The 13,059-nt window shown below is 38.6% G+C and overlaps 1 protein-coding gene across 2 annotated transcripts in view; it reads left to right on the top strand.

Annotated features, from left to right (window-relative positions):
• Cph (BCL11 transcription factor chronophage) overlaps positions 1–12,107 on the top strand; it is a 38,273-nt gene extending 26,166 nt beyond the window's left edge. For both annotated transcript variants that reach the window (XM_028305712.1, XM_028305711.1), the window contains exon 5: positions 8,523–12,107. In XM_028305712.1, coding sequence (XP_028161513.1) covers positions 8,523–10,510 — 1,988 coding nt within the window. In that variant the 3' untranslated portion in view covers positions 10,511–12,107. The remainder of the gene's footprint in view (positions 1–8,522) is intronic.
• The last annotated feature ends 952 nt before the right edge of the window (positions 12,108–13,059 follow it).

The raw sequence follows: 13,059 nt of genomic DNA, 5'->3' as shown, positions 1-13,059 counted from the left end.
TTGTTGTGAAAAAACTACCTCTAACTTTGACGAGATCCCATCTGCGGGGGCGGTTTTCCTTGAATTTGATCTCTAACTTTGTGGCCTCAAGATATAGTATCGAATGGAGGGTCACGGATTAGTACAACCTTATTTTGTATATGAGGTGATAAGTCTTTATGAGGGGTCAACCTTTTCTATAGTGAGCCTCACCCTTTTAGTGAAAAGAGTCCGTTGATAGCTGATTTAGGAATGGTGATAATGCATTCAGTGTGTGTAAATATATCATAGATTTATTCTGATAGATGGCCTGGCGAACCGCTTTTTGGAGTGGCTGTCTACTTTCGGACAATGGGGTTGAATTTAGATGTAGTGGATGTGTGGCATTGATGATTTGCATTGATTTGTATGACTATTCTAAGTAATATAATAAAATTTTGCTGTCGTAGAAATCATTCAAAATGTTTCAGAAAACTTTAGGGACTTGAATTGCAAAACATTTTACCAACATTGTATTCCAAAATACAGGTCACAATATCCCCCAGTCTGGAATTCTCGGATCGTAGGTAGATCTATTATGGAATTCGCAGATCGCTTTGATAGGACATAGGGCTTGTTGTCCATTCGTGGAATTTGCTAATTAAAACTTGTATTACGACTGATCAAAGGGATTGAGTCCAATGACATAAGTGGTATGCGTATTGTGTATTTATAGTCTGGCAAATATCTACCTTCAATATTAATAACGGTACGAAGGTCACTAAGAATAGCTTTAAACTAAATAATGTTATATTTCAATATCAACCTTACTATGTGGATTTTCATTCAAGAGGATCAAAAAAACTTCTCTTCAATACGTCAAAGTTTCAATCTTAATTTACTTCATTATTATTATCATCATCATTGAATGTGTACCCTACAAAATTATCTAATGAGATTTTATCTTCCACTTACTTGGCTTTTTGTCGATTGTTTTTGTCAAGTCAATACAACCTAAATCGTCAATAACAACCTTGAATTTACAAGCTCCAATTCTTCTTTCCCTTTTTCATACTGTCCTTCTTTCCCTACAAAATGTCTCGGCTCCTCTATCAGTGGCATAACCCTCTTCTCGTGTGGCTATTTTAAACTCGTAATAACCGTTGTCGGCACATGTGTGACCGCCATTACCGCATATTACAAAAAATGGTGGAAAAACAATAAAACGGGCGAGGGTGGGCACTTTAAAATTGATTTTCGTGTCCGGTGCTGTTTAGATGTAGTGGCTTATTGCTAGATTGAATTTGGAATCGTAATCTATATATTTTCATAAAATGTCATACAGAGGTATGCCGTATGTTGCTATCTTTCTTCAACAAGAATTTTATTATCGTTTTTTTTTGGTTATAATAAGTATTCCAGAGTATGTTTTTTTTTTAAAACTGCTAGGATAGATTTCGATGCTTTTTCATAGCTAAGTGTAGTTGAGGTATCCCGACATAAATACTACAACAGTATTGCTATTGGTTCTTGGAACAATTTCTATAGTAGAGTGTATTTGCTGTGAGCAATGAAGTTACAATAATTTTATCAATTCAAGTCGGCAGCGAGTGACAGCAACGATTTAGACCGCGTTTTTTAGTCGTACAAAATCATTTCGCCGCGGATATTTATTACTAATATTACTAAAACAGCCAATAATGGAGGGAACGTGATTTGTTAACCAAACCGTCAATATTACGCCCTCACATTAGCCGCGGTGATCCTGGGCGCGTTTGAAACAATTTGTGAAACTCGATAGTTTACTGAAACAGAGGGCGTGCCTGCCGCCATTTTTATTTTTATTGGCGCGCAATTTGTCACTCAACTTGCAAAGTTGTTAATGGCCAGTGTCTTGCTCGCCGCGTGTACTTGATTTTTATTTTGAGACAAGAATCAGATTGTTTTAAGATAAGTCATTATTTTTTATTTGGAGGATATTGAAAACTTTTTCTAATAGTTTCGTATTTAGTTTTAAAAACTTTTCTAACTTATCAATTGAGCACTCTATCTACTACGAGTACGTGTATTAGAACCAACGTATGGTTCAATTTATCAGCAAAACTCTCAATTTTACATTTAAATTGCTATAAAAACTTAAAATGAGAATTCGAACCGTCTCGAGCGACACGTAGGTAACAAAATAAATAATTCTTTAAAACCTCAATGTTCTGAGCTGACATTGAAACAATCGTTTGCATAACACTGGCTAAGGGTCATTCTAGTTTTTGCTCAGTCGGAGGCTACAAGAATTTTAATATTAATTAGTAGGTGTTTTGAACTACAGGTCACTTTTTGTCGTATGACGTTAAACACAAAACACATGTTAGCTGTTTCAACAGAGTCGGTCAAATCGGTCATTTCGGAAAATGCTTATCGATTAATGTTTAAATTGTCTTTGACCCAGACAACATTGACGCGATGAGTCATTTTCATTTCTTTTTTCATTTGAAAAAGTGTTTTGGAAAATTTACTAATAAGGTTAGCAACTCTACCAACATAGGTATATTAGAGAGAAATACTAAAAATAGCTAGCTCCGTGTCTCTTATTGTTTGTATCAAACATGATTATATGTAAACAATCTCGTAGCAAAACAGCTGTACCGTAGTGATAGCTGTGAAATGCAAAACAATTTATTAATAAATATGTTGTCTACGTATTTAGATAAACTCTATGTTCTACGTCAAAACTAAAAACAATACCCAACATATTAGTCAAGATACCCGCTAACTGTTAAAGTTCAAACGGGTGTCCCAATTCTGTAATGGCCCCTAATAAAGACAGGCAAATAAAAAGTAAAACATTTATCGTCACGATCCTCATTTTGCGTTTATGACCGATATGCCTGGCCAGTAACAAACACCGCGTTCCATTTTCGAAATTTTATTTCTCTGCCAACATGTCCTCAGTTATGGGTCACAATTTGCACCGTTCGGGTTATAACTCCGGGGGTGAGGGGGCGGAAGGGGAAGGCGGTCATTCAGCGCAGCGGCGCGACGGACATCCGCCGCATAACAAGTCGATGGCGAGTCTCGCCGGAGCGCGCCACCCGCCATTCTTATTTCAAATTTTGCAGATTCGAAAATAGAACGCCGCATGGCTTTTTTTCTGAGAAGGTGATTAAAGTGTGCTGGCCAATTACTTAGTCATTGTCAACTGATAAAATTACATTTGCCACTGAAAAACAAAAGATCCTGATGCTGAATTAGATATGAATCACGTTGACGTTACTTTGAACAAAGTCTCCCATAGTACAAAAAGTTAGACTCTATTTGAACTCTAGTTTAAATTGACATTTAGTATGGAAATGTTCCCCGGTTCAACTTTTTTGTAATAAGGCCCTGTGATATTAATGAAAAGTTATATAATTGAGTAGGTAAATTAAAGCTGCCCTAAAGAAAAACTATCAATCACGTGGTAGCTTATAGTAAAGTTTCAAATCCCAACTTTAATATTATAAATGCGAAAGTAACTCTGTCTGTCTGTCTGTCTGTCTGTCTGTCTGTCTGTCTGTCTGTCTGTTACGCTTTCCCGCTTAAACCTCGCAACCGATTTTGATGAAATTTGGCATAGAGATAGTTTGAGTCCCGGGAAAGAACATAGGATAGTTTTTATCCCGGTTTTTGAAACAGGGACGCGCGCGATAAAGTTTTTCTGTGACAGACAAAATTCCACGCGGGCGAAGCCGCGGGCGGAAAGCTAGTACAAAATATGTAGGTAACTTGTAACAAATATTGTTTACATTCAACTTTTATCCGAAGACGCCACAGACAGAAACTCTGTAAGTGCAAAAAGTCACTTTGGAAGTGCTGTATGTAGTTCCGCGCGCGTCCGCGAGAGGCGCTGGGGTGCTAACAACGGTTGCCGACGGAAGCAGCGCCGGCGGCTTCCGGTCCAGGCAGTTCTGCGCTTCAGACGCAGTTTTGCATTTTATACTGCCTTTTTCTTTGATTGCTACATTTTAAATTTTATTTAAAGCGATACGGATTAGCTTTAATACAAAGTTACCTACTAAAGCTTATTAAATTACAATGCTGTACTTATTTTAAGATTTCTGATGCTTTTGTTCTAATATGTATAATAATACGAAATTAGCAAGCAAATCAGTTGATTCATTTCTCTGCTTATCTATTTTAAGACTCAAGGACAGCCTTCAGTGCAACTTTTAACTTTGTAAACTTGCTGACATTTGAAACTGGTTACATAAAAATTATAAAATGAATAGCGCAATTTAAAGAGAAATAAACCCACAACAAATTACACATTTCATTACTTTATTTAAACCTCAAAAGTTTTAAATCCATTTCGACACTGGCCAATACTTTGTTACTTACTGAAAACTTAAAAATAATACCTTTATGTTTGTTACTGAAAACTTTTTTAAAAACCTTACCTATATTTCAAGCTCAAATAAAACCTAGAACACACACATGGAACGGAAACTACACGCAACAAAATCGTCCAGACCGCCCGCTGTCCGCAAATACCGGATCCACCCCCAAAAAGGGGGGTTGGGGTCCAGACGGGTGGTGTTTAAAAATTTCACCCCCACTGGGTCCTGTCCCGCACAATGCCCGGTAAATCAGCGATTGCCTTTTGAAATCGAAACGCTTATTAAACGTTTTGTTTTGTGCAAAGTTAGATAGTGGAGTTTTTACGTTTGGGAAATTGCACGCTCACATGAATATTAGAAAGAAAGAAAGAAAGAAAAATATTTTTATTTAGTCCAAACATCCTTAGACTACTTACAACAATATAATTAGTAGTAAAACAAAGTATTTCTAAAATTTGCTGTAAGCAACGAATAATTTCGACGATCTTATTTATATTTTACCTACCTAAGATTCTTGTTTTTATAAATAACTAGCTGACCCGGCGAACTTTGTTCCGCCTTAATGGCAATAAATAAGCAGACTTTTTTTTTAATTTCGAACGGGATAAAAAGTATCCTATGTCCTTCTCCTGGCTCTAAACTACCTCCCTGACAATTTTCAGCTAAATCGGTTCAGCCGTTCTTGAGTTATAAATGGAGTAACTAACACGACTTTCTTTTATATATATAGATAGTTTTCCGTGTTTTTCTTTACCTTTACTACAATTTTTACTATTTACCTAGTACCCCATGCCCTAACTATGGAGTGGAAAATGCTATAAGGTATTATGTCCGCCAATAGTAGGTACCTAATCATTATGTAGAATTTTAGTAAATTGACTTCCCTCGGCGCTTCATTACATTTAGCTCACTTACCGTATAAAAGCTCTCAATATTTTGAAAGCTTATCAAGAACTCTCCTATCAAACAAAATCAAAAACATCCCAAACACTTTACGTGCACACGAAAAAAACATGTCAACTTAAGTCCGGCCACACACGTACGATCTTATCTAACTATCGAATGACTCGCGTGTAATCGCTCTAATCCCTTATCAATCGATTATAGTCCCGCTACCGAGGCTTTTGTTGACCCTACTTACTAATGGGTACCGTTAGAAAAAAGTTGTTCAGTCAAAAAGTTACAAAAACAGTCATAAATTGGGTAATACCTGAATATGTTGATGATCTGTGGCAAATAATACCAACTGCAATTTGACTGATAAAAATTACATTAAGACTCAGTTGCACCACCTTACTTTAACCGTAATTATAACCATAACTGGTGTATGGAATTTGACAGACTTTTGACATTAATTGTTTAAGTTAAAGCTTAAGACGGTGCAACACAGCCTTATTGTTGAAATTTTTAAAAAGACTTGTTTTTTTTATTTTTGTGGAATTTATTGTTAAAAAGGTTTCTAATTTTAACACTCATTACATTTTTCAAAATGCTTAAGAATCTAGTTAGCTTCAGAGTCAATAACTTTCAGTATTTTACTATGATATAATTTTTTGCTGTCCGTACAAGTTATGATGACCAAAACGTAACACAATGAACAATGCTCTGGACAAAAAGGTCACAATATTGATATCTTGAAGACTACATTCACAGGCTGATTCTAAAAGTCATTGATTGTAATTTATGTTCTCTATTTATTTGATACAAGATCATGGACAAAGTGATACTTCAGTATTTAAAAATACCTGCGTGTCGAATTAAAACGGATTTAGGAAAATCTTTATTTCAGGTTACATAATTTTAATATACTTTGCACCATCTTATTTTAACTTTGACAAACGTCAAAAATATGTCAAAATCCATACAAATAGCATCGGTTATCGTTAAATTTACTGTCAAAGTTAGGTGGTGCAACTCAGCCTGACTAACCATTAAAATATCTTTGCGTCGAAATTACTTTTTTAGTTTTTATTAGAAAAAATATTGTTAGCGCTTTTTGACGGCATCAGAAGTGTGTTAACGTTTCGTAATATCGATAGAACCGTAATACATTTTCTTTGAAAAATTACCTTTCTTAAGATAATTCAAGGAGCAGCCTGTATTGTGTCTTCTTTCCGGTCGGCCACAATCTGACCGTTACAATTCAATAATCGCCTTAAGGCCTCAGCCTCGAAATTAGCGGGCAGCGGGGCGGCGGCGGCGGCGGCGCGGGAGCGGGGCGGGCAACGCAGACCCGTTCTCGAAACAAGCGGGCCAGCTCGCGCGGCGCTTTAGCGGCGAAGTGTTGTGTTCGGGGTTGTGTTGTCGAGATATTTGTTTTTATTCGCAAACGAAATGTCTGAACAACGGCGACAATTTTATTTCGATTCAAATTTATTCCTAACGCTCGATTTATTGTGGGCAAAAGAAGGAGTGCGCTGCCCGCTCGTTACCCGCTCCCTCGCCGCTGCCCGCTCGTTGCCCGCTCCGGCGCCGCTGCCGCGCCGCTGTTTTCGAGAACCGGTCTATTTGATTTCACGCATAAGATCCTGCCGCTGCCGCGCCGCCGCCGCTCCCGCCCCGCTGCCCGCTAAGTTCGAGGCTGAGGCCTAACAGTCGCGATCGCTTATCGGCGCGCCCACCTCTAGTGATGTGCCGGCCCGATAAATATCGATAGTTTTCCAATTTTAAAACGCGTGGGAGTTATGCTAATCTGTGAGCTGTGAGCGATGTAGGCGTTAGCAGATCTATTAGTGAAATTATGATTTTATCGTAATATCTGGCCATTGTGGGCAGTGTTGGCCAAATCATCTATCTGCGTCAGCTAAATTAAAGACTCCTACAGTAGAGACAAAATAGCCTTATGATGATCAACAATTCGTTCGTTCGTTTTTTTTTGCAATCTACTTATCTACGTTATTTTTGGATAGCCGTCTTGCGTCATTACGTAAAAAATTTACAGTAATGTACCTAACTTAGTGTTTAACCAACCAAAACGCGCACTAGACATTTGCATTTTTTGTTTTTTTTTTCAAGTAAGTTTTTAATAGGTTAGGTAGGTATTTCTAAAGATACCTATGCGCATACCACAATCGTCTCCACAAGAAAATTCATCTACCTATTCGTAAAATTTTGAGGCAATGTAACACTTTTTAAGAGAATATGTATGTCTATGTCCATCCGTAGATCAAGACCGCAATAAAATTATTATAATTTTTTCCGCTTTGTTCTTAAAATTTACAGTTTTTAAGAGATTGTGTATTTCAAGATGATGAGTCTATGCCTACCTAGTGGTAGTGGATCTAGTGATCCAAGACCGCCACTTTTTCCAAAATATAATTTAATGTTTTAAATTTTGTTACGATCAACAGTTTTGAGTGATTTCTTAAGATGTCTACGCCCATCCCTAGATCAAGACCGCGATTGTCTCCACAATAAAATGCGTCGCGCATCACAATGAGCAATCAAACGCGAGGGGCGCGGGCGCAGCTGACCACGTGACCTCATCTCTCATACGGATTATGAATAGTGCTACTAGGCATCCTGTTTGGTTGTTTAGACGTCTTATAAGACGTAAATATATGCTATGTCAAGTTAAAAAATACAATTTTAAATTAAGAAAGACAATAAATAAATAAAATACAATTTAAGCATCAATTTTAGTAAAATTACCCAAGGTACAGATTGCACAGCGTTGTTGTTTTGCCAAAACAATAAATAATTTACGTGACGACGCGACGCAACGAATTAAGATCGTTAGCGATTTACAATAAATCCTAATATCAAGGCATAATTTTACGTCATGTACGGATGTAACTCATAAAAACGTCACGCAGATAAAAGATTGTCACAGCTGATAAAAACCTAACGGTCTCTGAAAGTAAAAGAAATACTTTTCTCTCAACGCCAGTATAACGTTACATAGATTTCAATATCAACAGTCTTAACCCGCGCGTGCGTACGTGATCCCGCTCCGCGTATATTTCATAAGATTTTAGAGGTGCATGAATCACGCGAGACACGCAGCGGCGATCACTCACCCTACCCTCGGACCTCTGCCTACTTAGCATGCGACCCGCGCCCACACCCTAGGCCCAACACTACGATATGTGAGAGCTATTACTAGACACTTTGCCACTGTTAATATTGCTGTAAATCTCCCATTCGAAACCGATCACCATTACACATTCTAACCCAGTTTTTTTTCCGCAGAACCGAGCAACTACGTGTGTTCCACGTGCAAAGCGAAAGTGCACTCCGCGTGGAGACTCCTCCAGCACGTGCAGCACGTGCACGGCGTCAAGATATACGTAGAAGCGCTGCCGCAGCAGCCCAAGCAGAACCACTCCTCATCGAGCACATCTTCAACCAGCTCGTGCTCCTCAACGGGAGCCCCGTTACCACCACCAACATTGCGGCACCATCCGCTTCTTCCACCACCAGATATGCATTCCCCATTTGGAGTCGGTGGACTCCTCCGAATGCCTCTACCTGGCAGTCTCCCACCTCTAGCTCACCCATCTGTCCCACCCGCGCCTCTGTTCGCGCGACCCAGCCACCACGACCATAGATTTCGCATGGAACAACTTGTGTCCGAGCAATTTCGCCACCATGGTCTCAACCTGGCCGCTGCTGCAGCGGCTGTGGCAGCCAACTCGCTGCCACCCCACCAACCATTCCCCTCGCCAGCTGACCGACCACCTGTAATACCCACTTCAGTGTCCGGTCGAGATAGAGTTCCACCAGTCTCACAACCCCTCTCACTTGAACCCCAGCTGGATTTTTACTCGCAGCGCTTGCGGCAACTGGCCGGTACGACCAGTCCAGGGGCGGCCACAGGCAATTCGAGCTCTCCTAGCCCCAGGAAGCATTCGCCGCCGTTCGCTTCCCCGTCGCCCTCCCGAGTCGGCCAGACTCCACCGGCGGGCGCCGGACCCGGAACGGTGGATACGCCCCGCGAGGCGACGCGGCCGCACAGTTCGACTTCACCTGAGCGGCGCATAGAGCCAATGGCGGCAGACGCACCGCCTCCAGAGCGACCTTCATCGACACCCCCAAAACGCAATAGCGATGAAGCAGTCCACAGCTGTGAGTTCTGCGGTAAGAAATTCAGATTTGAGAACAACTTGATGGTACATCGTCGGTCACATACAGGTGAGCGACCCTTTAAATGTTCGGAGTGCGATGAGGCTTTCGAAAAAGCCTCAAAATTAAAAAAGCACATGAAAGTACACCGAAGAGCCGATGTGAAATCTGAGGAGGGTGAATCAGGCGGTGACACTGCCGAAGATGACTCCGAAGATGAGTTGGAGGATGAGGAACTTGACGGTGAGGAAGAGGAAGATAATGAAGATGGCGATGATGTAGAAGAGGCTGAAGATTTGACAGTGTCGAATAGCAGCGCTCCCTCAGCGCCGACACGAAAGCAAACTCCTGCTTTGCCCGCTCACCCACCTACGGCTTCTGTAGTTGGTGAGCTTATGGACAAATTCGGTCTTTCGAATATCGCTCAATACAGTGAAGCTTTCAAACAAGCTCTTCAAGAATCGGGAAACTCACTAAAGTGGCAATTGGCAAAGGACAGAGATAACAACAACGGTCCTCCCGGTGACAAACCCAATGGCATGCCTCCTACAGCAGCCTTGCGTTTGAAGGAAGAGTTTGCAAAGATGCCTCCCCAGCCACATCCTTTGTTTAACCCTTTTGAGAACCCGTTTGAAGCTTCCAAGCGAATGAAATTAGATATGGAACGGGGTGAGGGTTGGTGGCTTCCCACTCTCCATGCCCAACGGCCACCTGAAAACATTTTTGACGGGTTGAAAAACAGTGGCAACGGTTTGCTTCAAAATCCGCTGTTGAAGTCAAAAGATAGTCGCAGAAACGATACCTGCGAATTCTGTGGAAAAGTATTCAAGAACTGCTCAAACTTGACCGTCCACCGGCGATCACATACTGGCGAAAAACCGTACAAATGCGAGTTATGTTCCTATGCATGCGCTCAGAGCTCGAAGCTGACTCGCCACATGAAAACACACGGGCGGCTAGGCAAAGACGTGTACCGATGCCGGTTCTGCGAGATGCCCTTCTCCGTGCCCTCGACTCTCGAGAAGCACATGCGGAAGTGTGTTGTGAATCAAACTAATGGTGCTCCATTAGCATTATCCGATGACTCAAACGCTTGCCGTGACGAGGCGTCGTGACTCTACCCGTGGGGTGGCCTGCCACTGCCACCGCCCGCGCCGCCCAGTCAGATATTCTAAGACCTAACTTACCTCCATTCGATTACAATTCAGGTCAAACTTTGTTCAACATCTAGTCTTAAGAATGAATTAGTTGGCGATAATTTGACGGCAATATACGCCCAAACGATAGCACCGAAGGGCATTATTAACATATCTTTCGTGTAAAGTTGATGTTCCATTGTTAATGTTGATTTGACGATTTTGTTTTATTTCCGAGGCTGTAACGCATCTCGACGTTATTCCGATATTGTTTTGACATGTTTTTATTTATAGAAAGAATTGTGGAAACCAATGCCAAAGTTAGCTATGTTGATTTAACATGATTTAGTTTTAAGCTGTATAGTGTCAATTAAACATAATTTTTCCAGTAATTACTAGGCTCTTCATAGTTCGATGTAGTTCGTGGTTCGGAGTAAGTTGTTTCGTAATTTTAGAATATTATGTAATATATGATAAGCAAAATGTTTCCTATCCTAGATAATGAACTTGTGTAAATATTATTCTAAGTGTATGTGTGTAAATGAGTACCTACCTATCGATGTTCATATTTATAAACAATGATTCGCAAATTATAAAAAATAATGGAAAAACGGTGAGTTTCCTGTAATCGATAAATAAATAAGCATTGTAGAAAGCAAAATTGGAATCAATCTACAGAGGTAGGTGTTATTGGTATGGTAATGATGAGGTACTTCTTATATTAATTAGTGTTTAAATTAAAAACTAAATAATATCTTGTGAGATGTTCGATCCTCATTTCTATGCTTTTGTTTCTTATGAAAAAGAGCTAGTTATTTTTTAAGACTGAAAATAAATTCCAGTTTTGTTTTAAATTAATGTTTTTCATGTGATTCTTGATTCGTGGAGGAAAATTCACTCGGACCTAAATTTAGTCCAAGCGTGAAATCTTTCAGTATACGTACTTAATGTAAATTATAATAGAATTTATATTAGATAATTATAAGTAAATTATAATATCACATTTTGTCGTCCATCAGTCTCCTAAATTAATTCTGTTCTGTTTTAAATAATTTAGGTCTCCTTCAGACGATGTATTGAGTTCGTCGAACTATGTTTGAGGGAAATTGAACTTTATGTCGTCTGGACAAGACCTTGTACTAGCGGAATAAACTCCGTTTAAATTCAAACAGTAATTTATAAATTTTGTTTAAATTTAAAAATAACTGTTTGATTGTAAATCTTACCTTCCCCTGTGTTTTATGTGTATCATTGTAATATAATTAGAATGTCAAAGTAATATATTCCATTAAAATAAAATGTAAAAAATAAATAATATTTGTTGTGAGATCTCTGTTCCTTGTTGTTGTTTCCAATCGACAGAATTTCACAATTATTCCTTTAGTGATGACGAAATTTACCTGTAATGGGTAAATTAATTAACAAAATTATACGTAAGGACGACGAATGGGGACAAAATAGCGAAACAAACAAATCTAAGACAAATTTTATTGTGTAACGTGAAAGATGAACTGTTTTTATTATTTTTCATTTTTATTATTTTTATTTCAATAAATATCCACGATTTGTTAATCAGCTCTGTTGTTTCTTTTTCAAACCTTACACGAATTATGAAAATACTATAATACATTATGTACGCATACATTACACACACACAAAACGCTATTCGTAAATCTTTAATCAAATAAATATCAAGTCATTATTATAAGTAATTTATTGAGGAAGTACACAACACTAATCAAATAATCAGAATCTTATAAGAACACAAGATTTTAGAACATTGGGTTCGATTCCCAATAAGATTTTCTTAATCTAATAAGATGAAGAAAACATTCATCAATTCTAAAATCCTATTGGATTCCTGTATGATGAATCAAATATGATACACACGCTCATATCTACTAAATATTTGTTTACGTAAAAAGCGTAGGTACTTGGTAACTCTACCTTTTTTCTTGTGGTTGACTCCTTACGGGTTTAATGACAGAGAAGTTTATTCAGACACTAACTTAGCTTTCACTGTGTTGCTACAAGCAATCCTGCCTACATTGTAGAGATAGATTTAAAGAAAGAAAGGATTTTTTTTTTGTCACACACGACATTTTACAGTAGAGTTGCAGTGGCGGAGGCGAGAGGTGAGATAAGTCCCATTTAAATAAAGTAAGACACTTCTTACTTACTACTACTCACTTCTTAGAAAAAATAGGAAATAACTTTACAATAATGATACTGAATTATCAATCTGCATTTTATCAAAAATAAACACGTTTTCACGACCTTATATGTAAAAATCAAACGGATACCTGATATTATAATAACTACTAAGATAAACTGAAAACTGACACTGAAAAAGACGAGCAGATGCCCGTTAGTTTGTTTGTGTGAACTTTACACATCACATTTTGCTTTCAGAGAAGGGATTTTCAAAAACACTAGCTGTTTTTTCATTCACAAGTCGAAATCTCAATTTTCAAGTAAGTAGATAGTTATAGTTAATGTATATTTTTATAGTATTTAAACAACATCTT

The sequence above is a fragment of the Ostrinia furnacalis genome, unplaced genomic scaffold (genome assembly GCF_004193835.3).
Source record: "Ostrinia furnacalis isolate ACB-3 unplaced genomic scaffold, ASM419383v2 OfSCF1780, whole genome shotgun sequence".
NCBI classification, from domain to species: domain Eukaryota; kingdom Metazoa; phylum Arthropoda; class Insecta; order Lepidoptera; family Crambidae; genus Ostrinia; species Ostrinia furnacalis.
The sequence above is the reverse complement of the archived record's forward strand: the minus strand, read 5'-3'. Positions and strand labels throughout refer to the sequence as shown.